The sequence below is a fragment of the Hyaena hyaena genome, unplaced genomic scaffold (assembly GCF_003009895.1).
Source record: "Hyaena hyaena isolate Hyena2069 unplaced genomic scaffold, ASM300989v1 scaffold_608, whole genome shotgun sequence".
Lineage (NCBI taxonomy): Eukaryota > Metazoa > Chordata > Mammalia > Carnivora > Hyaenidae > Hyaena > Hyaena hyaena.
In genome coordinates, this window is record NW_024081243.1 from 951311 (window position 1) to 977112 (window position 25802).

At 40.5% G+C, this 25802-nt stretch overlaps 1 protein-coding gene across 1 annotated transcript in view; it reads right to left on the reverse strand.

Annotated features, from left to right (window-relative positions):
• Positions 1 to 25802, reverse strand: part of LOC120248776 (calcium-dependent secretion activator 1) — a 268332-nt gene that overhangs the window by 71210 nt on the left and 171320 nt on the right. The window contains exons 21-26 of the mRNA XM_039257246.1: positions 25024 to 25165; positions 16828 to 16974; positions 13276 to 13431; positions 9328 to 9475; positions 1753 to 1827; positions 770 to 853 (exon numbers count right to left, since the gene is read on the reverse strand). Coding sequence (XP_039113177.1) covers positions 770 to 853; positions 1753 to 1827; positions 9328 to 9475; positions 13276 to 13431; positions 16828 to 16974; positions 25024 to 25165 — 752 coding nt within the window. The remainder of the gene's footprint in view (positions 1 to 769; positions 854 to 1752; positions 1828 to 9327; positions 9476 to 13275; positions 13432 to 16827; positions 16975 to 25023; positions 25166 to 25802) is intronic.

Below are 25802 nucleotides of genomic sequence, written 5' to 3' on the forward strand. Positions count from 1 at the left end.
GCCCACGCACAGATCCTGGCAGAGAATTAGAGGCCCTCACAATTTGTACGGACTCAGTCATGTGCCACAGAGGTTGTAGACTCCAGTGCTCCCAAGCCCAGGCAGGTACATGAATGAGTGAAACAGCCAGGAGGAGGCTACAGGAAACTGGTAAACTAATGTCTGATCAATGTGGCTCACCGTGATGGGCTGCAGCAGACCGCTGCTATGTAAGTAAGCAGGCCCAGAGCTGCTGGCTGTCCGTTTTATAAAGAAAGCCTGGAATGTGGACGTCTCTGTGAATCCTCCTGAGTTTTAAATATAGGCAACTAATTCAATGAAGAAAGGTGTACCAGACCCAGGGAGGACCAAGTAACACATGTTTAAAAGCTCTGTCGGACTATAGGTCTCTATTTGCAACGTTTAAAATTTACAGATGGGGAAGCGGCTGCCCGGAAACATTACGTGATTTGCCCGAGATAGCTAACATGGGCGCAGGCCAGCAACTCTCTTTTGGATGTCTACATATGGAGACATATGAGTACGTGTGTGTACATGCATATACATACATACATATTGTACACTCACAAGAGAAAGAGACATGACTTTGGATTACCTGCTGTTGTGAAAGGTCCTGCTTATTGTCAGGTTATTACACATGGGTAGTCGATCTTAATTCACATACATACACAAACCAACACCAAAACGACACAATGGCACCCTTCCCCTAAACCCAAACCCAAACCCACACTAACACAAAAACCAGGCAAGGAGGAAGCGCTTTACTTACGGTAAATGACAAAAAAGAAGAAAACAAAGTCCCTTCGTCATATCTGGATAATTTTGCCAGGACTCCTTCCAAGATAGTAATGAACTAGTAAAACAGCAGAAAAAAAAAATAGATCTATATTATTTCAAACTCTAACTGTTCACACTAAGGAGCAACAGTTCCCAACCAGCCAGAGACTAGCAATGACCTCACTTGGTTTTGTGTGCTATTACTCGATTCCCGCTTTGGGGGAGAGGAAGAGATTGCTTTCACATAGAAATATTTGACTTATTCGGCTTTCTCTTCATTATTATGTGATTGCAAATATAGAGTGTTACAGAAGTACAAAGTGACAAAATATTATTGAGTTGCATACAGCATGCGATAATATTAAATGCACTTTTCAAAATCCAAAACTGCGCAAAGCAGTTTTTACGTTACATATTAGCACTACATTTAATCCAATCTATTTTTATTTGTATTTTATCAGTAATTTGGGGGAAACAGAAGTTTAGCACTGGCAAATATAAATGTCTTCCCATTCAGCATTACTTAGTTAAAATTCTATAATTCATGAGGGTGACTGAAATAGCTTTATCTGACTTTTATGTTTTATTATGACTCTCACTGCATGAGAAACGAGGGAAAAGGGGGTTTTCAGGATGGCAGAATTCCTTATTACCGTTTAACTTTTCTGTATTTAAAATCTAACTTTGTCAGCGCTGAAAAGCAAAACAAACATTTCCCACATAACCTAGGGTAATGTCAGGGGACAATTTCTTATTGAGTTAACACGCGCCACTTTATCAATTCATCTTCACACGGCTCGGCTCACGATCTTCAGAAAAAAATCATTCTGAGTTGAGCCTGGGTGATGTACGATCTTGTTTCCCGAGAAATACAAGTATCCAGCTCAACTTTTTAACGTGTCACATTTTAATGGGAATGCAGATCTAACAAAGCCATGTTCACAATGAAACATTTCACCTGAAGCTGAAGGTTACCTTTGCAACCAAGAGTGTTATCATTTCTTTAACAGCTTCTTCAATTAGTTCATCTATTTTTGAATGGTATTGATGCTAAAGAACACAGAAAGACAAATATTAGCATGTTTGGGAGGTGAAGGCATTGCATCCGTCAGTAATTTTTAGACAACACAATTTAGACAGAAAGCCTGTCCCGCAGACCCAGTTCATTTCCATAGTCCCACACGCGGCTATAAGGTTCTGACTCCAGGTCTTTGATGAAGAGAGATCTGAAGCTCTTAAAAAAAATTACCAGCCACATGGTTCCTTACCCAAGGCTTTGGATGGCTTTGATATGTGTAGATACATACACATGATTACAAGTAGCACACATGGATGGCTTCATGGCCTAGCAGTGTATTGGTCTGGAATTTACAAAACAAGATATCACAATAATTTACTACAGGGGATGAAAATTTATCTTTCGAAAACTGCTAGTGGATGTGGCTCAGAATTTGACCAAGACACTGTGACGGATTTTGCAAAAACTGTTCTAAAACCCTCTAATACTTGAGGTTAACGCCTCAGAGCCCACCGGTTCTCTCTCTAGATATTGATTCAATGTGGAGGCCAAGTGGTTTTTTTTGTTTGTTTGTTTGTTTTTTCTGAGCCCTTGTGGCAGCCACTCATTTTCTCCATTCATGGATAAGAAGACCCAGGTTTAGAGCCTCTGCTAAGACTCCTGTTAAGTTTTTCCATTTCTCTAATGGCCGCTGTCAATTAAATTTAAATAGTAATGTGAAAACAAACCCCCACACAAACAAAAATCTGCTGTAAATGCCAGGAAAAAGGGAAAAGCGATTTCAACAGAAAATACTGTATGCCAGTTCCTTGACATTTATTAGATCATTTTAGTATCCACTTGAATTATTCCATATTCCTTAATAAAAAATAACAATGCAAAGCACTGCTATTTGGAAAGGAAAATGCACTTACCCAGTCTTTAGCAAACTTTCAGAAGGATGATTAATTAGGAATAGAAAAAAAAAGGAACAGTGCAGATAAAGATTAGGACAAAAGGACACATGAGAAAATGAAAATTAAGCAACCCATTCAAAAAGCTATGAAAACATACAGAAATAATAAGCCACGGGAACGTGGTTGGATATTCTGATAACTGGCAATCAGAATTAATGAAAGTGAGTGAAGGGATATGAATTCGGTGAGTTCATTAAAAGTCACAGGGGAATTTTGTTTGTAATTGGAAGCCCTAGCTAAAGTCCCAGTGCAAAGTTGGGAAATCACGTAGCCTAAGAATATATAGTTCAGTTTCCTCATCTGTAAAAGAACAGATAATACTATTAATTGCAAGGGACCAATGTGGAGGGTAAAGGAAAACCAAGTACAAATGCTGATTTTGGAAAGAGATTGAAGCAAACCCTAGTTAAAGATATTTAGCAGGTCTGTTCTTCTTATTACTATTATTATTATATTATTATTATATTACCATATTACTACTATTATTTGAAAACCATTTCCTGGCAGTTCTGCTCTCAGACTCAAAGATCTATTTTGAAGATCAAGTGAGGGTCTAAGATGTGAGAACAACTCATAACTATAATTGCAATTCAAATACTATTTGTTCAATTTCATGAAGTAGAGGCCGGACGTAGGGAGATATGGTCTTACTGCTAATTCTTTCATTTTTGTTACCTTTCAGTTGGTTAGAGGAAAAACAATAAAGCCAAAAGGGGCCATGCTGCACAGCCCTGATGAATCAGAACCCACACTGGCGGGCTTCACGAAGGGATTCACTAGTAAGTGGCTTAAACCTGAAGCTGAATGCAAAAAAGTATCTGCAGAATTCTGTGCTAGAAACACAAAGAAAGATGTCAGAGCAAAAAAGAATTCAGGAATATTGACAGGGCTCCAAATTCATTTTTAGGTCTTGAGATAAGATTCCGTATCACATGCTTACTTTCCTCCTCACGTGATTGTTTCACTCTGCTCAGTTTTCTTTGGATGACTATAAATGATCCACATTTATTAATTCGGAGATTTAACTAACTCAGAAAGGCAAATTGTAGGCAAAATAATACAATCTAAAATATGAAACGGGGGCTTCTAACCAAGCAAAGCACATCACTGAGAACAGAAACGTTCTCTGGGAACACTTGGCTGACATGGCGAGCAGAGCCCAGAGTAGTTGGTATCTATGCACCAGGAGAGATCCAGGCTCATGGTATGAGGTGTTAGTAATGCCATCTTTTCTTGAAAAGCAAATATGCTTTCTCTTCACAGGTGGGGGAACCTCAAGTCTTTTCATCTTGGAAGGAGTCCAAACTAAAGTATATGGAGACATGGTGGGTTTTGGGGAACCGCTTCCTGCCTTCAGTTTTCCCATGACAAACTTGGCCATGACCTCCCTGCACAGAATTCCACTGTTTCTCTCTTTCACTCTATACAAACCTGGCTATCTCTACTCCTGTCTACATGTCTTTTTTTTTTTTTTTTTCTGTTATGAAAAGGTTGTTTTGATAAATAAACAAAATTTACTTTGGGAAAGATAGTACACCGGGGTCATATCTACTCTGCTTAACATGCGCTAAAGGGGTAGATATCAAAGCAGTCCCCATTTTTATACAAGTAAGTACAAAATGCACGAATTGCTTTTGCCAAATTTTCCCGAAACTTATTTGATTAACTAGCTTTTCTAGGGTGAGAGTGAGCATTGCTTTCTGCTCTTTCTGGGGAGATTATTTGTTCCATGCAGATGCGAAGCTCCCTGAAGGGGTATAAATACCACTGAGGCATCTTTTAAATACCATCCCCACACTAAGATTATCTTGTTGCAAAGTCTCTTGAAGTCAGACGGACTATCCAATTCCATCTGCATCCCAATATGGGCACAAAGAGGGATGCTTCCTAGTTTTGCATTTTCCAGTTCCCTCTCCTCACATCATTGGATTGGCTTTACCTTAGTGGTGATGATGATGATATGATGATGATGATAATACCCATAAATTATATTCTGGGGCACTAGATCATGCTACTACCAAGGGAACTACTGATATTCAATGGCATGGAAGGTTTGGAGTTCACTCTCCTTCTGAGGAGCTAAGCTGCTACAAATTCACAATCACTTTGTAAAAATCATTCCACTTGACTTCCTGTGCTGCACATTTTGCCTTGTCATGGAACAGATTGTGTGTATGTTGTCTTTCTGTTAAGACCATCTGACCTTGGAAATGAGATGAAAACACACTAGACCAAGTGAGAAACTATTTAATACACAATTTCCTTTCTACTGGTGCTTTGCAAATTTTAATGAAAAAATAAATATTTAAGATGGAAAAGTATGGTTAACAAATGCTTCAACAGCTGCTTTTAGATGAGACTTTACCCTGGCGATGAAATTAAGGAAGTGATCTTAAAATGGGAGAATACTGTATCACCACTGTATCACCTGGCCAGGCCACTAGTTGAAAACACTTTGAGGGAGTTGGAATCTGGGTGGAAGCAGGTATTATAGCTAGATCTGGAATGTGAGCTTAATATCCAAAACTCAGAGTGAAAACTACACAAAACTTCTGTCTATTCTCCCAATTCCCCGTCATCTTTGGCCAATCACATTTTTACAATTCAGTTGACTTTGAAGATGAATACCCCAATTCTGCAAAGTGAGAAAAATTAAGGAGAGACCATTTACATGAGACTTCCCATTGAAGTCTCAAGGTCACAGCCAACAAGGTCCCTCATAGGAAGTATAGATATACTGAAAATGGTATCTGGCTTCATTCTGATTATTCTCAGTCACTTGGTATTCTAAGGTCAGCAGAGCCCTCTATTCCCATGTGAGCTGGTCACTTAGGTGTCTCTGATTCAATTATACTAAGGAGAAATGGCATAGCAGGTCTCTCTAGCATGGTTTGGGATACTGAATCTGAGGATAAGAGCCAGAAACTAGAATGCAGTATTGGATGAGCCCTGAATAAAGATCATTTGGTCTGGGAGGGGGATATAGAAATGTTTACCAGCCCCTGTTATTGTTTTCATAAAAAAAGAATGTTAAATTATTTGAAAGGGACACATGAAGTGTTTTCTACTTTATCAAATAGAATAATATCCAGGAAAAAGTAGGTATTGCTGTTTAGCCTCAAAAAATGTTACTATTGGAGTGTTCCCAAGACAATGTTCTAATCTGACATTCAGAAATTAGGGAACTTTATCCTCAGTTTTGATGGGCTACATATCTCTCAAAGGCTGTGTGCTGCATGCTATATCTTTCATTTGATAAATGATGACAGTAAGGTTGTAACCGAAGGGACTTGCTCAAGGTCACAGAGTTTGACAGCTTAAGTATAGCACCCATAAGATGTACTTATTAAGCTACTGGACAACCTGTTCTTCCAGAAAACCGAGACAAAAAGGTTAAGCCAAGGTCATTTTACTGTAGCATAGAAGTGATTAGTGGTAAAGATAAGAACAGAGTCCCCTTGTGACAAAATCATCTTGCGATTTTTCATCATATATCTCCAACTGGGGTCTCCAGTTTGATCTAACAAGGTCCTCATACCCCCTGACATGCAAAATTGTGTGAAAGTATTTTTTCCCCTGGGAATTGGTTCCATAAATTTCATCACATTTTCAGTGGGGCCTGTGACAACCCCTGTCCTCTAACATATACTACTCTTCCCAAGCCCCAGTTCAGAAAGATGGAAGATAAGATCAGAGTGACTTGGCTTATTTGGAAGGATCGCTTAGCATCTGAGTAGGTACATGGGGTTCTTTAAATGTGGCCACAACTGAGTCAATCTTAAGTCTTAAGAGCTATTGAGGGGAAAGGAGGCCAGTCTAGGGCAAGAAACTTCCTCATCCTGGAATAGTGTCATCCTTGTGAAACTCAGTTGAAAAGGTCATCTCAGGAAGCATCAAGGGGGAAGAGATAAATGGGACTTCATCAAAATTAAACAAAAACAAAACTACTGTGTTTTAAAGGATACTACCAAGAATGTGAAAAAGGCAACTGGCAGAATGGGAGAAAATAGTTGCAAATCATATATATGATAATGGTATATAGTATCCAGAATATATAAAGAACTCTAACAACTGAACAATACAAAGAATTTAATTTTTTAAATGGGCAAATGATCTGAACAGATCTTCAAAGGAGATGCACAAATGGTCAATAGGCACATAAAAGTATGACCAACATCACTGCAAATCAAAACCATCGTGAGATACTGCTGCAAACACACTAGGATGGCTATAATAAGATAGATAATAAGAAGCAGTGGTTAAGTTGTAGGGAAATAGGATTTCTCATACATTGCTGATGTGAATATAAAATGGTGCAGCCTCTTTGGGAAGCAGTTTGGCAGTTCCTCAAGAAGTTAAATGTAGAGAGACCATATGACCCAGCAATTTCAATTCTAGGTAGATATCTAAGACAATTGAAAACATAGGTCCATGCAAAAACCTGTACAATGAATGTCCATGACAGCGTTACTTGTAGTGAAAAAGTAGAAACAGCTCAAACATCTATCAACTGATGAACGGGTAAATATGATGTAGTATAACCAAATAATAAAATAGTATTCAGTATAAAAAGGAACAAAGTGCTGATGCCTGCAACAACACAAATCTAGAAACTACAATGTCCTGTGAAAGAAACCAGTCACAAAAGGCTGTATGAGATTCCATTTATATGAAATGCTCAGAATAGGCAAGCCTTAGAGACAGAAAGTGGGATGGAGGTTACCCAGGGCTGGGGAGGGAGAACTGGGCAATTATTATTAATTGATCAGGTTTCTTTTTAGGGTGATAGAGGAGTCTTACAATTGATAGTTGTTCTGCTTGCATAGCTTTGTGAATATACTAAAAACTATTGATTTGTATACTGTAAAAGGCTGAAATTTATGGCATGTGAATTACATCTCAATTTTTAGAAACAGAGCTCAAGGGGAGAAAAATTCAGGAGGGACAGAAATTGGGAAAGTTTGAATTCATCTTAATGAACATGAGAAACCACCGAAAGCAGGGTTTTTCAAGTGGGATCCATGAAGCCTGAGAGAGTTCAGGTGGGCAGCGAAGAAATGCAGAGGCAGAAAGGAACCTGGTAGGTTGAGCACTAGGCCCCTCTTCCTTGACCCCCCTGCCCTCCACTTTATCCAGAGCAGCTTTAATTTTGTTTGTGTCACACACTGGCCTTCTTGGTAAGGTTTGAAGAACTGATTCTGCAGCTCAAAATAGACTGAAATAAATTAGAAGAGTGCCATCATTTTACAGATGAGGAAATCTAAAGTTCAGAGAGGCTGAGTGACTCGACCAGCTTAACCCAAGCCTTCCTCAGGAGGCTGTCCTTCATGTGTGACTCCTAATCTTAACTCCTTCTTGGATATGAGCCTCCAGACCAATGATTCCAAAATTGCAGACTCCAGACCAGCCAGCAGCATCAGCCTCAATGGGGAATTGGTTAGAAATGCAAATTCTTGGGTCACACCCCAGACCTATCGGAAACCCTTGGGGTGAGACCCAACAATCTGGATTTTAAGAAGCTCTCTCAATGAGTCAGACGCACACTGAAATTTTGAGAACCACTACATTTACCCCAAGTGCCTAGAACAGAACCCCTGAGGAAATGTCCCTCAAAAGAAAGTCAGTTGGGAGCAAATGCTAACAGGGATGGCTAAGGAGGCTGATCTGTGGGGAAAGAAGGTTGGAGACGATTTTGCCAGGAAGAGAATATCACCAACCCACGTTTAAAAATGGAAGGTGCCGAAAGAGAAAATAAATAAAGAATAAGGAGCAAATATAATTTAGTAAGAATTCTGAGCATGTAAGGCTGGTATCGAAAGATCTGATTTAGGAGCAATTTATGCCAATTGGCAACAACATGAGAGTTGCCAGAAATGTTTCTGAATTAATTCTAAATTGGTATATGAATATCTAGCTGGCTTGAGGCCATCAGAGAAAAATGATCATGATAGTCTTTAATCAAGCCCAAGTTGCTGCTTCTTTCTCCTTTACATTTTAAATACCACTTTGGAATTGGAAACTTAGCAAAGGACTAACCTTTTGGTCAGGGAAGATTCACAATCAGCTCAATCTAAGGAAATTGGAAAGTCTGCGATTTCTTAAAAATTCAGAACCTGCTGGCTAGGGATGGGGTAGCAGGGTGATATAACATTATATATCCTGGAAGTTACTTGATGCAAGGAAGTGAGCTCTCCTGCTAACCAGATGTTCCAAGTGATAAAATGCACTTCAAATGTGAAAATGACTTACACGCTGGCCAACTGATCTATTGGGAGATACCAGCTTAATAAATAAGGTCCTCCCATGTCATGTGACTTAAAGGAACTTTACGGCCACTCCAACTCCAGCCAAGAATCACTTCCAAGGGACTGGCATTCTCATTAGCACGTGCCTTCAAAATGGACTTAACAAACAGATACCAAACATTCATCTGTAGCTTAATCCGCAAATGTTAGAGGCTATTTCTGAAACTAGCAGACTAGTGTAGATAGAAGGAATTTGTGAAGTTTTCTTTTACATGATCAATGGAGGGGGAAAAATCTGTATTTTTTTTTTTTTTTTTTTTTTTTTTTTTACCTCTTGGCCCATTTCCATGCTGCAAAGTTTTGTTGATTGAGCTTTGGCATCAACCATAACATTAAACATGGTGCATATTGACTGTGGGACTCGAAAATCTGTTGATCGACTGGTTTTTTGCAGCTTAACTTCAAATGCAATCCTGGTTCTATTAAAACAAAGTAGGAAAAGACCAATTCAGCATTCATGGCGGCAGGTGGAGGAGACATTTTCTGAGAGGTCAGTGAAAAAGAAAATTGAAGGCTATAATCAGTTTCAATCGACAATGACTTCACATGTGTTCTTTTAAAAATGACTTTCCCAACTAAGGAAGGCCTATTCACGGAGACAGCCACGTAAGCCCTTCCTTTCTCGGCAGTACACAGAACACCTGTAGCTCAGCGTATTTCTGTCTATAGTTTACATGCTATGGAGAACCCTAATTGCGGGAGAATGAATGAATGAACAAAAACCCAATTATAGCATTATAGCATATGTAAGTTCTCTCACATTGGCAAGTGTCTACCTTGAATCACTTCATTAAAAAAACAAAAAACAAAAAGCAGCTTCTAATCTTCAAAATCTCATGGTGGGGGAAAAATCTTAAATGACATTTGTTGTAGTTTTTTTTTTTCTTTTGGTTTTGAAAGAGACTGAAGTAAAAAAATCCAATTATTATATGGCTTTAAAAACTGAAAAATTAAGATCGGTAATCTCGGGGAGGAAAGTTCAATTAGGAGGGAGGGTAGCAGAGGACTTTCAGTATATTTGTTTGCAATGTCTGTTATTCTGCAATATGAGTATATATTTTTTATAAGTGAAAATGGCATACGATACTTACCAATTCAATAATTGTGTAATGGTGAAAGCTTAAAGTGACATAATTCTGACATAGGTCAAATTATGATCCCCGCAATGTGCTTACTGCTCACAGGAAAAACCTAGTCTGCCACGGCCAGCTGGTAATACAGGTGTGAGATTTAATCCTTGGTATCAGCATTGTAAAGGGGACCCGTTACGCTGTAAAAGGTTTCAGAGAAGTGGGTCACATCATCACATGGCTTGAAAGAAAAGCACCTGGTTCGTAAGTGGTTTTATTAAAGCTCCTTTCGTCCAATGTGTCTTTTCAGCATTGTTCACGGTCAGGTCCGGGAGACCATGCAGCCACCAGGAAAGCATTGCTTTAAGAGGTATTTGTAGCAGTTTTCTAACAGCACATAGGAGGACCACACAGCTAGTTAGCTCGGGAAAGGAAGCCAGCTTGCTCACACACCCTGAGTGCATCAGGGAAGCCAAGTATAATTTCTAAGGTTGGAAGCCTAGTTCTTAAGAAAAAAAAAAAAAACTTAAAAAAAAAGCCTTAAAACACTCCTATAGATTATATGATCATGTTAAAGATAAATGTATCTTGGCTCTTAAAGGCTTGGTGCACTGAAGTAGCTTTCTAATCATGATGATCATTTTAAGCTACCCTGAAAATACATCCCTTCCTGGTTTTGTGAAAAGGAGGTCTGATGTGGACTGAGTTGGACACGTCCCTGTGCTGATCTGAGGCCTGCATGCTAGTTCCGGCCCAATTTGAGAAGGGGAAGTGCTAAGTTGTTCCCTTACAAGGAAGTCACTGTCGTCTGTTTCCACAGGAGAACTGTGCATGGCCCTGGGAGTGTGGGGCTGTGAAAATGGGGAAAGCCAAATGCAAAGGTAATGTGACCGAGAGGGCTCCATGGAGCAATGTGCCAGGGATAGAACGGTCACTGAATCTTTCCAATTCTCCTTGAGGGCAGGGTGAGGGTGCAGTGTTGTGGCGGAATATCTTTCACATCCATCGAATGATTGACTTAAACTTCTTAGAAACTTGGAAATGAGGAGTGCCTGATTAAAACTTTTGGGTGTCACATATATGCATCTATAAAATCACATCCCTGTGTTGACGTCCTTCTAGGACGAGGGCCAGTGAGTCCATCCCAAAGAGGAAAGAAAGCAAAAGATCTAGGCTCTACTCATGTAGATTCTATGTCCTCAAACAACCAAGGGCCTTTTTTGTGTTTTACCCTCTGCAACTGGAGGTCGGCGGTGGGGAGGGGGGGATGATTTTGGCACTTATATTTGCTTTGCTCTGGGGCTTCGATTGTAAGGGACATCCAGACATTTAAGCATCCATTGCCAGTGTGCATATGCCTTTGACAAACTTCGGTTAATGAAAGGTTACTTCAAAGCTATGTAGCAAATGTGACGCTGGGGGCCTGGGGAGGGCCAGGAGCTCAAAGAGAGCAAGATACACCCCCTGCTGTGAGTGTTCCACACTCCGTGGGGTGGCTGGCCCCCCCAGAGATGTGCAGTAAGGGTTACGATGAAGTCACTGTGTGCCTTCCACATCTGCATGTCTCCCTACCCTACTCCAAAGACGGGTTTCTCAGAAGGGCACGCATATCTTTCTGTACAGTCACGTGCACAGATCAGAAGCTAGTAACTGTTCATTCTAATGTGCCGTAGCCCTGAGTACAAATCAGGAGAGGATTTTTCATTACAGGAGAACTACCCCACAAGAAGTTTTTGGTGGAATGGTTTGGCCACAAGGAAAGAGCTGCTTTTCCTAAAACTGATAGAAACCATGTAGGAAATGGTAGAATTTGAAATTCTAAGGAAACATTTTGACCTTGGGTTTCAGCGATAGGCCTGCCTTTGGTTCTAAGAGTGGGGAGATAAGAATAAAACAGAAAATCTGGGTCGCCAGGACTTTAAGCTTCCAGAAGTACCATCAACACCTGCCTAGACTCCCCGCAGCAGGTAGCTCCTCTCCTCGTTCCTGCTGAGAGGCTCACCTGCCCGGGACTGTGTTCTTTTGCCCTTGTGGTTTCAAGTTTTGATGCTATTATTTCTCTTTTCTTCCTCCAAGATATAAAACTCAGATCACTCCCAGGCAAACCCAGCCCCCGTCACCCACAACTGATCCATCAACCGAACTACGCAACACCTGGAGGTGCGGAGTGGCCTATGCTGCCTGTGGGCTCTCTTTTTTTCTTTCTTTTTTTGTTTTGAATGGAGGAAGAATAGTGGAACAATTACGAACTGGAAAAGGAATGTGGACATGTGTCTGGGGACAGACCGGGTGATGATAATGATGTTAAACCAGAGGAATTTCATCTCTGCGTCTGATACACAGATATCGATACTCCAAGATGGATGATGGGCTGTGGTCTCTCATTCTTCAATGGTATGCCACGAACGTAGCACGGTGCCTGGCAGATAGGAGGAGCTGAACAATTTTTGTTGAATGGATGCACATTGTTCTCATTTTCTTCTCTTCACTTTCTCAGAACATTCTACCTAGGAGCTTCAAGTGCAGCATGCTCACCTCAGTCCTATACACCGCAGCAATAAAACAGGAAATTTGTAGGAAACCAAGATGCCCCTTGACTGATAGCTAGTTAGATTTGGGACAGGACAACTAAGAGTTGGCACACAGTAAGTGCTCAGTTCCTGTATACAGAACAGATGATGTTGCAGAGGTCCTGTTCATGTTTCTTAAAAGGCATTCGATTCCCACTACCTGTACCGGATATAGCAGCTCCAGAATTGCATGTACTTCTCTTTCTTCTGTCTTGTAATCCCCTCCCACATACACTTGTCACTTATACCCTTAACAAATATTTATGAAATAAATATTTTGTGTCAGATGCTGCTAGATACCAGGGATACAGAGAAGAGCAAGAACAGACATGGCTCCTTTCCTCATGGAGCTAAGTGAAAAAACTGGCTGCCATGTTGTGTTGGACTTGGGACAGATGTGGGGAGGGTGAACAGGAGCTAGACTTGCGTGGCCACCACTCCGGCTGACTTTGACAAGCAATCACCCTCTCCTCCCAAAAATCCAAATTAGGGCCCATCACAAGAGTGGCCACCTACCACCCACTGAGTCAGAGTAGAGTGGGGAAGGCATGCAGGGCCCGTCTGGCCACCTAGGCTTACCTTTTGACACAAGATTCAATCATGTCACTTGCCATCAGCTTCAGCCGCTGTTCTAGGTGCTTTCCAAACTCTTCCTCGGGCCAGTGCAAGTCCCGAATGAAGGTCTGAAGGGCATCGAGTTTCCAGAACAGATCTTCTGAAGTGCCTGATCCATTACTGGCAGGATAAAAATCAGAAAACAACAGTCACCCACTGGCCATGGGTTCTGGAAGAGCTGACACAAAGATGACTAGGAGCTAGAAGGCTTAAGGCAAACAGTGGCTTCAACATACAAAACGACGCATGTTGGCGGTAGAGGTGGGGGCAATCTCCACCGGCAGATTTTGAGTTTTACCATACATGACTTAGTCTGCTTTGTTCAGCCAATCATTCCAGACCAGTGAGAAGTCTGAGGAAAGGGGTTGCCCCACCATGACCAGGAGAATGGTGTATGGTAAAAATCAGCCTTCTTTTAATAACCACATTAACACATGTGATGATTTAGATGAAGGCCACGAACCAGAGGAAGTAAGTCTCGACAGATAATAACTACATGGCAACATGCAGTTATTAAAATTCAGGGTTTCATGCATTTCCCCAGCTCCCCTCCAGGGCGGAGGTCTCTTGGAGATTGCACAAGACTTTCAGTTTCAAAAGGACGGTGCTAACAAAGTGGTGAGCGAGGACCTGCTTTCTCTCTTGAAGAGCTGGAAGGAAACTGGGGGACTCAAATCAAGACGAGTACACCTGGATACCTTGAGTCCAAGATTCTTGTTCAGTTTGGTTGTTATTCCAATTATCATTGACCAGCCTGTTGCATAGGCAGCCCCAGGACGAGGTGAGTTGTGGGGGGTGGGAAGGGGAGATGAGTGGACAAGGGATATTTGCAAAGCTTTAGGCCCCAAGACCTGAACTCTTTTACCGTTGCACCACCTTACCCAGCCTCCCGTACAGATGGAGAAACTGGTCTTGATTCCTTTCTGTACAATGACGTCTACGAAACTTTTACCTGGGGCATCCCCTGAAAGCCTGTGTATGGGAAAACGCTCCACCTCTCACCCTCTTGCCCTTCTCTGGCTGGCTTTCTCTTTGGTAACAGTCCCATTTGGAGCTCTGAGGGGTGGCCACCCACCCCCCCCCTTCCTCGCATACCACTAATGCTAACACAGTAATTTATAAAATGTCCAACACACCATGCATTACCACTTGTTCTGACATCGTCTATAGAAACAGATGATAGTGGGTGTTTCTATTGTGACAGATGCCAGCTGCATTGAATTAATGCTTCAGAGAGAAATATAGCTAGTGCACCAACGCATACACAGCTACTGTGGGGTGGGGAGGGGACAAACCCCCAACATGCCAAGAGGGAGCCTATGGCCTGGACCAACAGGTAATGTTTCCAAGGACAGACCAGTCTGAGGTCAGTATGTAGATGTATCTGACACGAAGGAGCAGGTAACATGGAAACACGTCCTTAGAATGAAAGGTAGCAAAGGAGGAAACTGGAATTATGAAAAGATATAGAATCAGGCATTTCCTGGTGAGTGATTGCGGATCTACGCCTTCTATTCAGATACTGCCGTAAGCACTGTTTAAAAGTGGGGGAATGCGTGGTTTCTTGGTGAAAGTTCAGCCTTCCCCCGACCCCATCCTATGCTTGGGAAAAAGAAACCCCTACTTGGTCTAGTCTAAACCCCGTTTTGGAACTGCATGGTTGTATGTTTTAAATCATTAAGTACATATGAATGCAATAATTGGTATTTATTACAACAACATTTTGACACCCATCTGGTTTCAGAGTTTCAAAAAATTCTTCTGGGTTTTTTTTTCTTTGAAGAGCTTATTATTAAGTTTTGACATGAGGAAAAGAATATTTTCTTTTTATTTTTAAGATAAACTGTTAATGTTAAGGCAATAGCACCAAGATTATTTTGATCGCTGAGCAGTTACCAAAATGTGTTCCCACTCATGCCTTAATTAATTGAATGGAGACCATTATCTGCTTTATTACAATGTCTTGATTCATATCTTTTCAAAAACAAGGCCACGGAGCATGCACAAAAGAAGGTAAGAAAAGCTTTCAGATATTTATGTTTTCATTTTTAACAGATACTACCTAATCTAACTGTTGAGAGAGTCATCTTAGCATGAATATGATTTACTTTTTGTAGAAGATTTTTTTTCAGATATAAATTTTTGGAGGTCTTAGTTCATCGTTAAAAGAGAATCAGACACATCGACCATATGATTGCACTGTGAACTTGTGAGCGAACATAGGTTTTTAAAAATGTTAGGCAACTCTGAAGCAGACAAGCAGAGCAGTCACTGAATGTCCATTTCTACCTGGATTACTGCAAAAATAAAAATGTTGAGGGCCATCTTGATCGATGTGATTTCGACATTTCAAAACATCACTGCCAGTTTCAGATCATTTTTTATTCCTTTGATAATAACCCTTCCCTTTGAAAATGTGCCAATTTATTCTTTCAAGAAAAAGCTTATCTGGCCCATAATTAGCTGTGGTCTAAGAAAAGGATCAAAGGAGGGTATAGAATCACTAAACTCTATTTCACTTATTAAATCATGCACATGGTTTTAATTTCATTTCCCTGAGATAGAATTTAAGGGTGCTGGATCTTCTGCTTGCAAAGGGAAAAAAGGAGCCACTGCCCAAGCCAGAAGTGGCTGCACAACCTTGTCCCTCTGAGCTGCTGCCCTTAAAGGGGTGGCCAGGCCTCCAAAAACAAAAACAAAAGCAAAAACAAGAACAAAAACAACAACAACAAACCCCATGCATTCCTGGCATTTGTATGGATGAATGTAAAGAATGGTCCTATACTCAGACCACAGATGATGCAGCTACCAAAAAATTTAATTATTTGTCATTCGACTCTTGCATTCTCAAATTTAGAGATCTTCTTGCTACCTAGATCCCAGTGCTCCATATTCTATTATGACCTTGTAAAGTATCTTTACATAACATATACATTACTAAGGCTTGATCCATTCAGAAGTTTTCATTTAGCCCTGAACATACTGTTACTATATCCTGCCATTTGCTGACACCCGAAATATGCTTTATGGTTTAAACAGTCTCTAGGAATTTTTTATTTAAAGAAAACCCCAGCTTTTAGGTAAATGTGCTTCCCTCTTAGATTTGGATCAGGCAAGAGAGGACTGGCCAGCCCATCAGAAAGTTTTCTTGGACTAGTTTTGAATGGATAACTCCCAAAGTCATGGCACCCGAATTTCAAAAAGAAAAACAACAACAACAACAACAACAAAAAAACAAAACATGGGCAGACTCCTTTTGCAAAAGAATTCAGGAAGTTAAACGTAGTCCTCAAGCGTTCAGTGGGCGTAAGACAAATTGTTAGTGCTGTATATATAGCAAACGTCTTACAAACATGCTGTGTGCCAGAAATAAACAATATTGTCTCCGTATGATCAGCAAAATGTCTAATTATCCATCTCCATCTCTGTTATATAAGATGTATAGAAATAAACAATACATATCCATGCCAAGATCACTTAAATTTAAATTAGATCTAATGTGAACTGAATACACACTCAGCATCATATATAGCAGCCATCCATGACGGTGCCGAAAAAGTAGGCATTTGTGGGATGCCTAGAGGGATGTTAACTGGAAGATTTGGTACTTTGGGAAGGTTCACATTGGGTAGGTTCACATTGGGTAGGTTACTGGTTAAACTCCTGTGGAAGAAACAGACAGAAAGAAAAAAATACCATCACAGTGACAATGCAGATGTGGCAGAAGCACATGACAGTTGTAAATAAACTGGCTAAGTTCACAGCAAGACAACAGTGGAAATGCAGGCAACACGCTTCAGAAGACAGCTCACGGATGGGGCACTGGGGTGCAGCTCGGTATTCAGAGAGAAATGACAAAAGTTAATGGGAAAAAATTAACCACAGAGTGACTTAAAAGTGTGAAAACTCACAGACACCTATACACAATGATCACATTATATAAATGCCTCTGTGAGGGGGCTTTGGTTTCCATATCCACTGCTGTGAGAGTCCAGAACTTGTCTGATACTAGGAATGTGAAGTGCATGAAGTTCTCGGCATTGGTGGAGCAGGGGCTGCTGGGGAAGTAACTGAGAGTGATACAAATGGTGGCGTACTTTCATTTTCTTACTTTTATTCATAAATTGTTTTTAATGCAGGCACGTTTCTCAAGTCAGACATTAGATCCAAGGCATAATGGGAAATGGGCCCATTTGAATGCATGCTTCGCAACTGTTACTTCTGAAGACAGGTATATGTGAAATGGGGTGTCCTAGCTGATAGCAAAGATGAAGGAATTGTACCAAGAAGAAGGATTAGCTTTGAGTAATTGTACCAAACACTTAAAGAAACTTCCTCTCCTCAACTGAGTCCAATAAAAATGGAGAAATGTTTACACGCCCAAAAAGACACCTAGGAAAAGGATCCCAAGTTCACCTCTAATTCTAAATTCTTGGACCACAAGTGGATTTGAAATGTTGCCTCATGGGACACCTGGGTGGCTCAGTCAGTCGAGCATCTGACTCTTGGTTCGGCTAAGGTCGTGATCCCAATGTTGTAGGATCGAGCCTCACATCATGCTCCATGCTTTTCTTGGCATTCTCTCTCTGCCTCTCTCCTCCACTCCCTCTCTCTCAAATTAAAAAAAAAAAAAATGGGGCTTTGTGTTCGAGTGGTCACACTTGGAAGTGAGATAAAAACTGGAAGAAAGAGTGCCAGGGTTTGGGGGACACGGGAGATGTTCTGTTTCTTTATCTGCGTGATTGTCACAGGGGCATATTCAGTTTGTGAAAGTTATCGGAGCAGCGTGTTTCTCTGCAAACTGTTAAAATTAATAAAAAGTTTAAAAATGCGATCTTGCACCAGCTTCTTGTTTTTGAATGCAGATTGATCGATTGACATGATGAAGGAGAGATGAATGACTTTATGAAGTGAGAAAATAAAACAAAACAAAAACCCCAACTCGAGTCAACCGTATCTCTGTGGAGGAACGGTGGCATTTACTGCTCCACGAGCTGGCACCGTGTGCCTCTGTAGTGGCATTTTAAGGGTGTTCCATCCAGCCAAAGTCACTGGCACGGTAGAGCCCAGCCTAACTCTGCATCTGAGAGGAGCCCTCCTGTTTAAGTGGAGTTGACAGAACTTTGGCAGAGGAGTTAAGGGTTTCTTTTTGGATCTTGCAGAAGAACAAGTTTTGCCAAAGCAGCTCTGCCCCGGGCAAGCTGTGTTTGACTAACAGAACCCTTGTAAGGGCCGGGGCCTCTGGGCTTGCTTAGCAGGGCCGAAATCCTGGGCCCTACACAGAGTCTAGACACCTGCCTCCCTCTAGAAACAAGTTACTCTTTCACAATGGCAATCCGGATGGAAAAATCGAGAATGCAAAATTGCCAACCCTGCCTTCTCCTTAAGGGAAACAGGTGTTGCACGGGTTTGTCCTTTATATTTCCCGTTGTGGGAAAGCGAACTCGCTGCTTTACTTGGAAGGAAAGGGTGTGCTTCTAGGAACGGATCAAGGGAAGATTAGCTAAATATGACTATTAAGTAGAAGGAACAATGGAACTTTTTCTTTGGTGCTTCTCTGTTTAACAGGAGAATCTGCCTCTGAAGTCAGTCCCTGGTGGCTCTCAGACTTAAACACTGCCATGTAACAAAACCGTTGGCGATTTCCATGAAGACATGTGTAAGCCTAGATAAGCAAATGTGATCATTAGATGACACACACACTGAATAATGATCGAGGAATTAGGAGATCTTTAGAGATAAGCCCGGCAAGTTAAAATGTCAATTCTAAGCAAATTAAAAGTAGCCAGGAATGAATAACATACAGATGTATGCAAAAGCAACTTAATTTAAACATATTAGCGGATGGTGGGTACACAAATTAGAAATGAGTTTTGTTTTGCATATGCAAATCTGAAAAATACTTATATTAAAGCATACTGTATTAGTAAAATATGACATTTTGGCTGGACTACTGCACCGGACTCATGTAGAACCATTTCCTTCATGTGACAGACTATAATGCTCTACTTTTAAAAGACAGAAACATGCTTGGCATTTCTGCATTTAGCAAAATAATATAGTGTACTATTAATGTTACTAATACTTCATTTGGATATTGATAGCTTATATTAATAGTCAAAGAGGCAATTCCAAGCATAATATACATGAGAAAAGGGAGAATTTTCTAGTAGCCCTCAGGTCAGATCAGGCTTCAGGAGCTGCTGATGGAGGTAACAAATTGCCCTTTAGTAACTCCCTAAAAACAAGTCTATCACAGGCCTCATCATGAGAATAGTAATGGGACACATCTGGATAGATAGTATAAGAAGTGTGAATTGTAGTCACAACAATTAATACATATCAAAAATGAGACTCATTCTGGAGCACCTGTCTGGCTCAGTGGGAGGAGTGTGCGACTTTTGATCTCAGGGTCATGGGTTGGAGCCCTGTGTTGGGTGTATTTACTAAAATAAATAAATAAATAAATAAATAAATAAATAAATAAATCTGAAAAAATCAGACTCATTTATTTTGGGGACTCTGCTAAGGAAAAAAAAAAGGCAGCTCCTATTCAGGTCAAAGGGCCTGTCCCTGGATCACTGGATTCAAAATTCTCATTGGCTCTCTCTCTCATATGGATAAACGTCACAAATGTGCATGCCTCATTTCTAGGGATGAATAACCAGAGGTAGAGACATCTCTTACTTCCGGAATAAATTCTAATAAAGACTGGGTCTCCATGCAGAGAGGATATGGTTGGGTTTTCTCTCGAAGGCTTCTGGATGGGGTTAGAATGCCTTCCACTTTGTGAGCCACTTGTTGCATCAACGTACACAGTACATCTTGTCTTCTTTTGGTGCTCTGTACACTAAAGCCTTTCTCCATAATTATCCTTAGGTCTAATCCCGGCCTTGGCATGTGGGCACTCTTTGATACCTTCCTATAGTTTAGAATGATGTTTCCCAACCTTTTATTCATTATCACCACCAGGCACCCAACTGCCTTCCCCGTGAAATTTTCATACCACCAATGTACTGTATATCTGTTTATGTACTGTATGTAGACCTGTGCTTTATACATATACATAACAAGAGTAAAATTTTGTTGTCCCTCTTTTCTGCCAAGAACCAATTTTTACCAGCCTGGGAGCTGTGAAGTCCCTGTTTGAAAAGTATGACCTAGAGAACAAAGTTCTAAACTTCATGGGATTCTAGAACCTCCCAATCAACTTTCCAGCCTTATGGCTTGCTTGCTTCCTTCCTGATCCATGGCCAAAACCAAACATTCACTGTTTCTAATGCATACCCTACTTCCCCCATACTGCTGCATTTGCTCATGTTCTTTCTCAGCACCTTTCCCTTCTGGAAATCTTACTCTCCAAGCTATTCCCTTCGTGACTCCTCAGTTGAGATTCATTCCTTCTACTCCATGCTCTCATCACTGTTTGTTATGTTATTTGTACATTGGTAAATATTTAAAGTCATTTTTCTTGTGCGTGTGTTGCTCAGACCCAGCTAGATTGAGATCCCAGACCAGAGGATTATATATTTTTCTCTTTCTCATCCCTACAGTTTTTCTATTGTATCCTTATAATTTCCAGGCTGTATAGTTCCTTAATAAATGTTAGTCAGTAACTATTTATTGAGCACCTATTGTGTTTCAGGCTCTGTTCTAGGTGCTCAGGAGGTACTGGTGATCAAATGTGGATATGGGGTGAATATGGAAAATCATACTTTCCAGAATGCTGGTGTTGAAAAAGTCTTGGGTATTCAAAGTCGTTGTTTTACAAAGGAGGATACTGAGGCTCAGGAAAGTCATCTAACTTGCTCAAGGTCACCCAGCAAGTTAATGGCAGAGTCAGGAGTTCAGACTCCTCTTAGTCCAGTACTTATCTATTTCATACCAAGTCATCTACATGTCACTAAGGTGTCTTTGGTCTGGTAGTCTATTAAGATATTGGTATCTTTGATAATCTGGAAAATGAGGTTATTTAAAAAATACTTTTCACATGTACATCTCGGGCAGAGAGAGGTAAAGTGCATTTTGAGAAATGAGAAACCCAGATTTTTCAGGGTGCATATGTCAAGAATAGCGTCTAGTGCAGCCATTCAGAGTCCTTTTAACCTGAAATGGGTAACCATGAAGCATGGATTCCCTGTGCCTGGAGGTGTTTAAGTGGAGAGTGAGAGATGATTCATCAAGGAAAGGGTGGTGTGGAGCGGGTACTTGGTAGTAGTCCTGGGGAGCTTTGGATTACAAGCTTTCTAAATTTGCTTCACATTGTGAAGGCCACAATGACTCAACAAACAAGGTACAAATGTTGTCCAATGTTGGTTAGAACCAAAAGCTCATATTCAGGGTTGCAGGGAGAGTTGGGAACAATCTGTCCAGAAATGGCCCTATGACCTTGCCTAATGGACACCCATGAGAGAGCTATGGGCTCTGGCTTGATCCTGTTCTTGACAGGCTGATGGCTTTCAGCTGTGGTTAGAAGCTGGACAATGACATTTTCCACAAATGCATTGAGATTCTGATCATGACGGTATCTGGCTTCAGGGGCAGAGAGATGCAGCTACCCCTTCTCCCTTGCAGAGATGGAAGGCCATCTTCTAGAGAGAAGCAGCAATAAGACTTGGCCATGTTACTCTTTGTATCAAGTAGCTTCAGTTATATCAAGCTCAAAGGATTAATCTCTGTTTCATATTGCAGGTCCCTATTTTGAAGTAAGAAAATCTGAAGAATAAAGAATACCTTTGTTCTGTTTTTAGCAAACCCAGTATATCAGCAGCATTTTTTTCCAGAGTGCCCTTTTTCTTTAATATCTTAAATGCTAGTTTTTCTTAAAGTAAGTTTTATAATGTATTTCTCAGTCACTTTACCTATAATCAGATGCCTGTAATCACAACTTGTGAAAAGGGAAGAGCAGAGCTCTCTGAGTAGAACAATTATTTGAGGGAAAGGCTGTGTGTGTGTGTGTATTGTATATGTATGTGTGTGTGTGTGTGTGTGTGTGTGTGTGTGTGTGTGTGACTGTACTGGAGGAACACACGGTAAGATTAGAGAAGGCTGAACAAACTAAATCTATTTACCTAAGTCAGTTTCTTGTTTCTGCGTAAGCATAATTAAAAAAAAAAAAAAACATTCCAAAAAGATCATTCTTTGCTTGGGAAAAAAATACAAAAAAGAAAATGAATCTCTGCTTCCTCACTAGTGGTCAGATAAGAGTTGTGTTTTCTCTTCATGTGATAGGAATTATAGAGAGACTTGTTGTTAGCATATAAAAGCATGTCCCAAGTTCCTTTTACCCTTCATTTTGTGCTGGCCATTTTGCAAATCTGTCAGAGCATCCACATTCTGTTTACAAATCAGCAAATAAAATGTGTGTGGTTTCAAAGAATTGCAATTTCATGTATGTTTTCATTGGCACTTTCAAATATCTCCATGTACTCCAAAAGGCATGTACTATATACCATGAACTGAACAGACCACAATCACAGTCACTAACCAATAGCAGTTTGGGACAGCGAAAAGCTACTTGAGAAAAAAAAAAAAAACCCACATCTACATAAAACATTCCCAGGCTATTATTCACAACTATTAATCCTTCCCTAATGATCAGATCTTGAAATTACTGATCCAAGAGTTCCAATTTTATTCTTTTAATCATTAAAAAGAAATGAAAAGAAATCCCCAACAAAAACCTCCCTAAATCTTCCATTTGTGAAAATAATTTTGATTCTACCTTTATTTCGAATGGTATCGAGAATATTTAATGCTTCAAGAGGAATAGCAGATATATGCTCGAAGAATTTAACAGATTATAAAATGACATTCTCCCAGAGCTTCAGGACAATATTTAGACACCAAGCAGGGACATTTTAAAAAGTCAGTTTTATAGAGGAGAAAAGAGTTCATCGAGTTTCAAAGCCTTGCCTTCCGGCTGGTAAGTAGAGATCAAGGCCCTTAACTCTAGGGCTCTTTAAGCAATAGTGACAGAAGCCAATCATTTCTTCTCTGTTTGGTAGTAACAGCATCCATGTTTAATTCCAAGTAAGTAAAATCTATTTCAAGATCATTAGTATTTTGAAAATGTGAATATTACTCATTTGAACCTTTTCATCTCCTCGACTGTTCTCCACAGCACAACTGTCCTGATATAATGAGCATTTACAAAAAAAATACAGTCCCTCGTTCATGCTTTATCATTAAGGGACCTAATTTCATTCTCATGAGTTAAAAGTCAGCAGGGCCATATGAAGAGAAGGTTATAAACCTGAGAATAACAAGCCAAAATTTAGATTTCTTGGTACCTGCAAATGAAGAGCAACTGCCTATTAACCTGCTCTCAGTAGGGCAAGTCAAGAAACTTCTGTGGCTTAGATGTACCGGAGGGGGGGGGGCGGTGGGGGAGAGTGGCTGAGAAAGCTATTTTGCACTCATTTCTTTACCAGTTAGAGTCATGCAGTGTAATAATGCAGTGTAATAATAGAGGAAGAATCTTAATCCAGAAAACTGCATATGGACAGGGCACGAGTCAAATCCTCCCACTTGAGGGAAAATGCATTATTAGATGTTTGTTCTGGAGTACATCAAAGTGTGCTGTACATACTCCCATATTGCTCCATACTGGTTGCTATTTTCCAAAGATGTAAAGGACTAAAAAGAACAAAATGCTTTTCTTACAGAAAGAAAAGAAAAAGAATCTGACAGGGCAAAGCTAATACCAGGCTCTATTGGAGCTTTGCAAACCATGTCAGAAAATTCCTTACACCTAGGAGCCCTCTACTTCTCTAGGAAGGGGAATCTGAGACTGACCATCCGGCATTCTTAAGTCACAGCCGGGAACAGAGGTGACACTGAATCTGCCAGACATTTTCCAAGGGGATCTAAGATTTGCTAAGCAATTGTGGAAATTGCCAAATTTACACCCTGTAGGATTTCCTGTCGTTGGTCCTATAGGAGAGATGCCCCGTTGAAAAAATAAGAGGTTGAATACGTTTAGCAGGCTCAGGTGAAAACAGTTAAATAGGAGTCAGTAGTACCATGTTCTCAGGGTTTTCAAATATGCTGGTGTGCTTTGTGGTTCTCCAGGAGACGCAGGTGTAGGGTGGATGAGTGGGGTATACAGGTTTCCTAAACATATTTGGCCACAGAGAATTCTTCTCTCCAAGTGTGTCTCAAAGGCCCAGACCAGGAAATGGTAAACCAAAGCCCACAGGACAGTTTCCTGTTTTTGAAAATCAAGTTTTATAGGAACACAGCCACACTTGTTCATTTGCCTTTTGTCTGTTTCTGGCTTCTCATGACAATGGTAGAGCTGAGTAGTCGTGACAGAGATTGTGCAGCTTGAGAAGCCTAAATCTTCACTCTCTGGCCTTCTATAGAAAGAGTTTGTGGACCCCTTGCCTAGACTCCTATGGGACACACTGTGGGAAACATTAATTCCTAGGGGGTACCACCACTGGAGTCAGATACATAGCGCAAACATCACAGCCAGGTTTATATCCCCTTATTTCATATTTATCCTGTGCAATAAAACAAAGATTTCACTTCATAAAACATTTCTCAATCTCTTCCTCCCTCCCCGACGTGTATGGTTAGAAACAAGTACAGTGTCTGCACACTGTCCATGCTAACAATAAAAACTGTAAGACACCATTAATCCATTTCTGTATGACTGTCCAGCCATTTGAACCCAAACTCCGATGGTATCAAAAGAGGCTTCCTTACTTGACTGGTTCCCATGACTCCCGCTCAAAGCCCCTGTGAATGGATTGTGCAATTGAGGACTCCATCAAATCCACATATCTAACCACAAGTGGGGCAAACAGGTCTTGCAGGTGTTTGTGAAATTTTCCATTGCACAAATTATCTAAAACAGATAAGCAAAAGCTTGGTAAGAACCCACAGTCGCTTTATCAACATACAATGTACATACAGAAGGGATTATCTTCTCTATTAAATATACTATTTCTAGGGGAGGCAAAAAAAAAAAAAAGCGTAGTGGGGGGGATGGATAAAAGTACATGAATAGCACTGAAGCTCATACTTAAATCTGTGTGGAAGGAAAACAGAATTCAAAAACATTTTACCCATTTATTTTGTTCTCCTCAAAAGGAAAAACAATCACGCTCCTCGAAAAAACAGTCAAAACAATAATTGACAACTGTTTTTCAGGTTTTCCTTGCGCCCACTCCCCTTCCTCCCGTGACATTCCCAGAAAGAAAGAGTGTTCTGTACCCCTCCCCTCCTTCATCACTTCTTGGAAGGAAGGTTTATTTTGTGGCTATGTGTTGCTGTAAGATACCGAAACGCTTGGGGTGTTATTTAACTGGAAGTTGTTTTTCATCTAGAAAACATCTTTCAATAAAAATTGCAAAATGTGAAGAGGTTAAGTTAATTAGCTTGTTCCAAAGCAAATAAAACACATGGGCACATGTCCCGCTTATCCCACAGCGCTTGGGTTCTTCTGCTTAGTGAAGAGAGGGCTTCCCTGCAAAGGACATTTG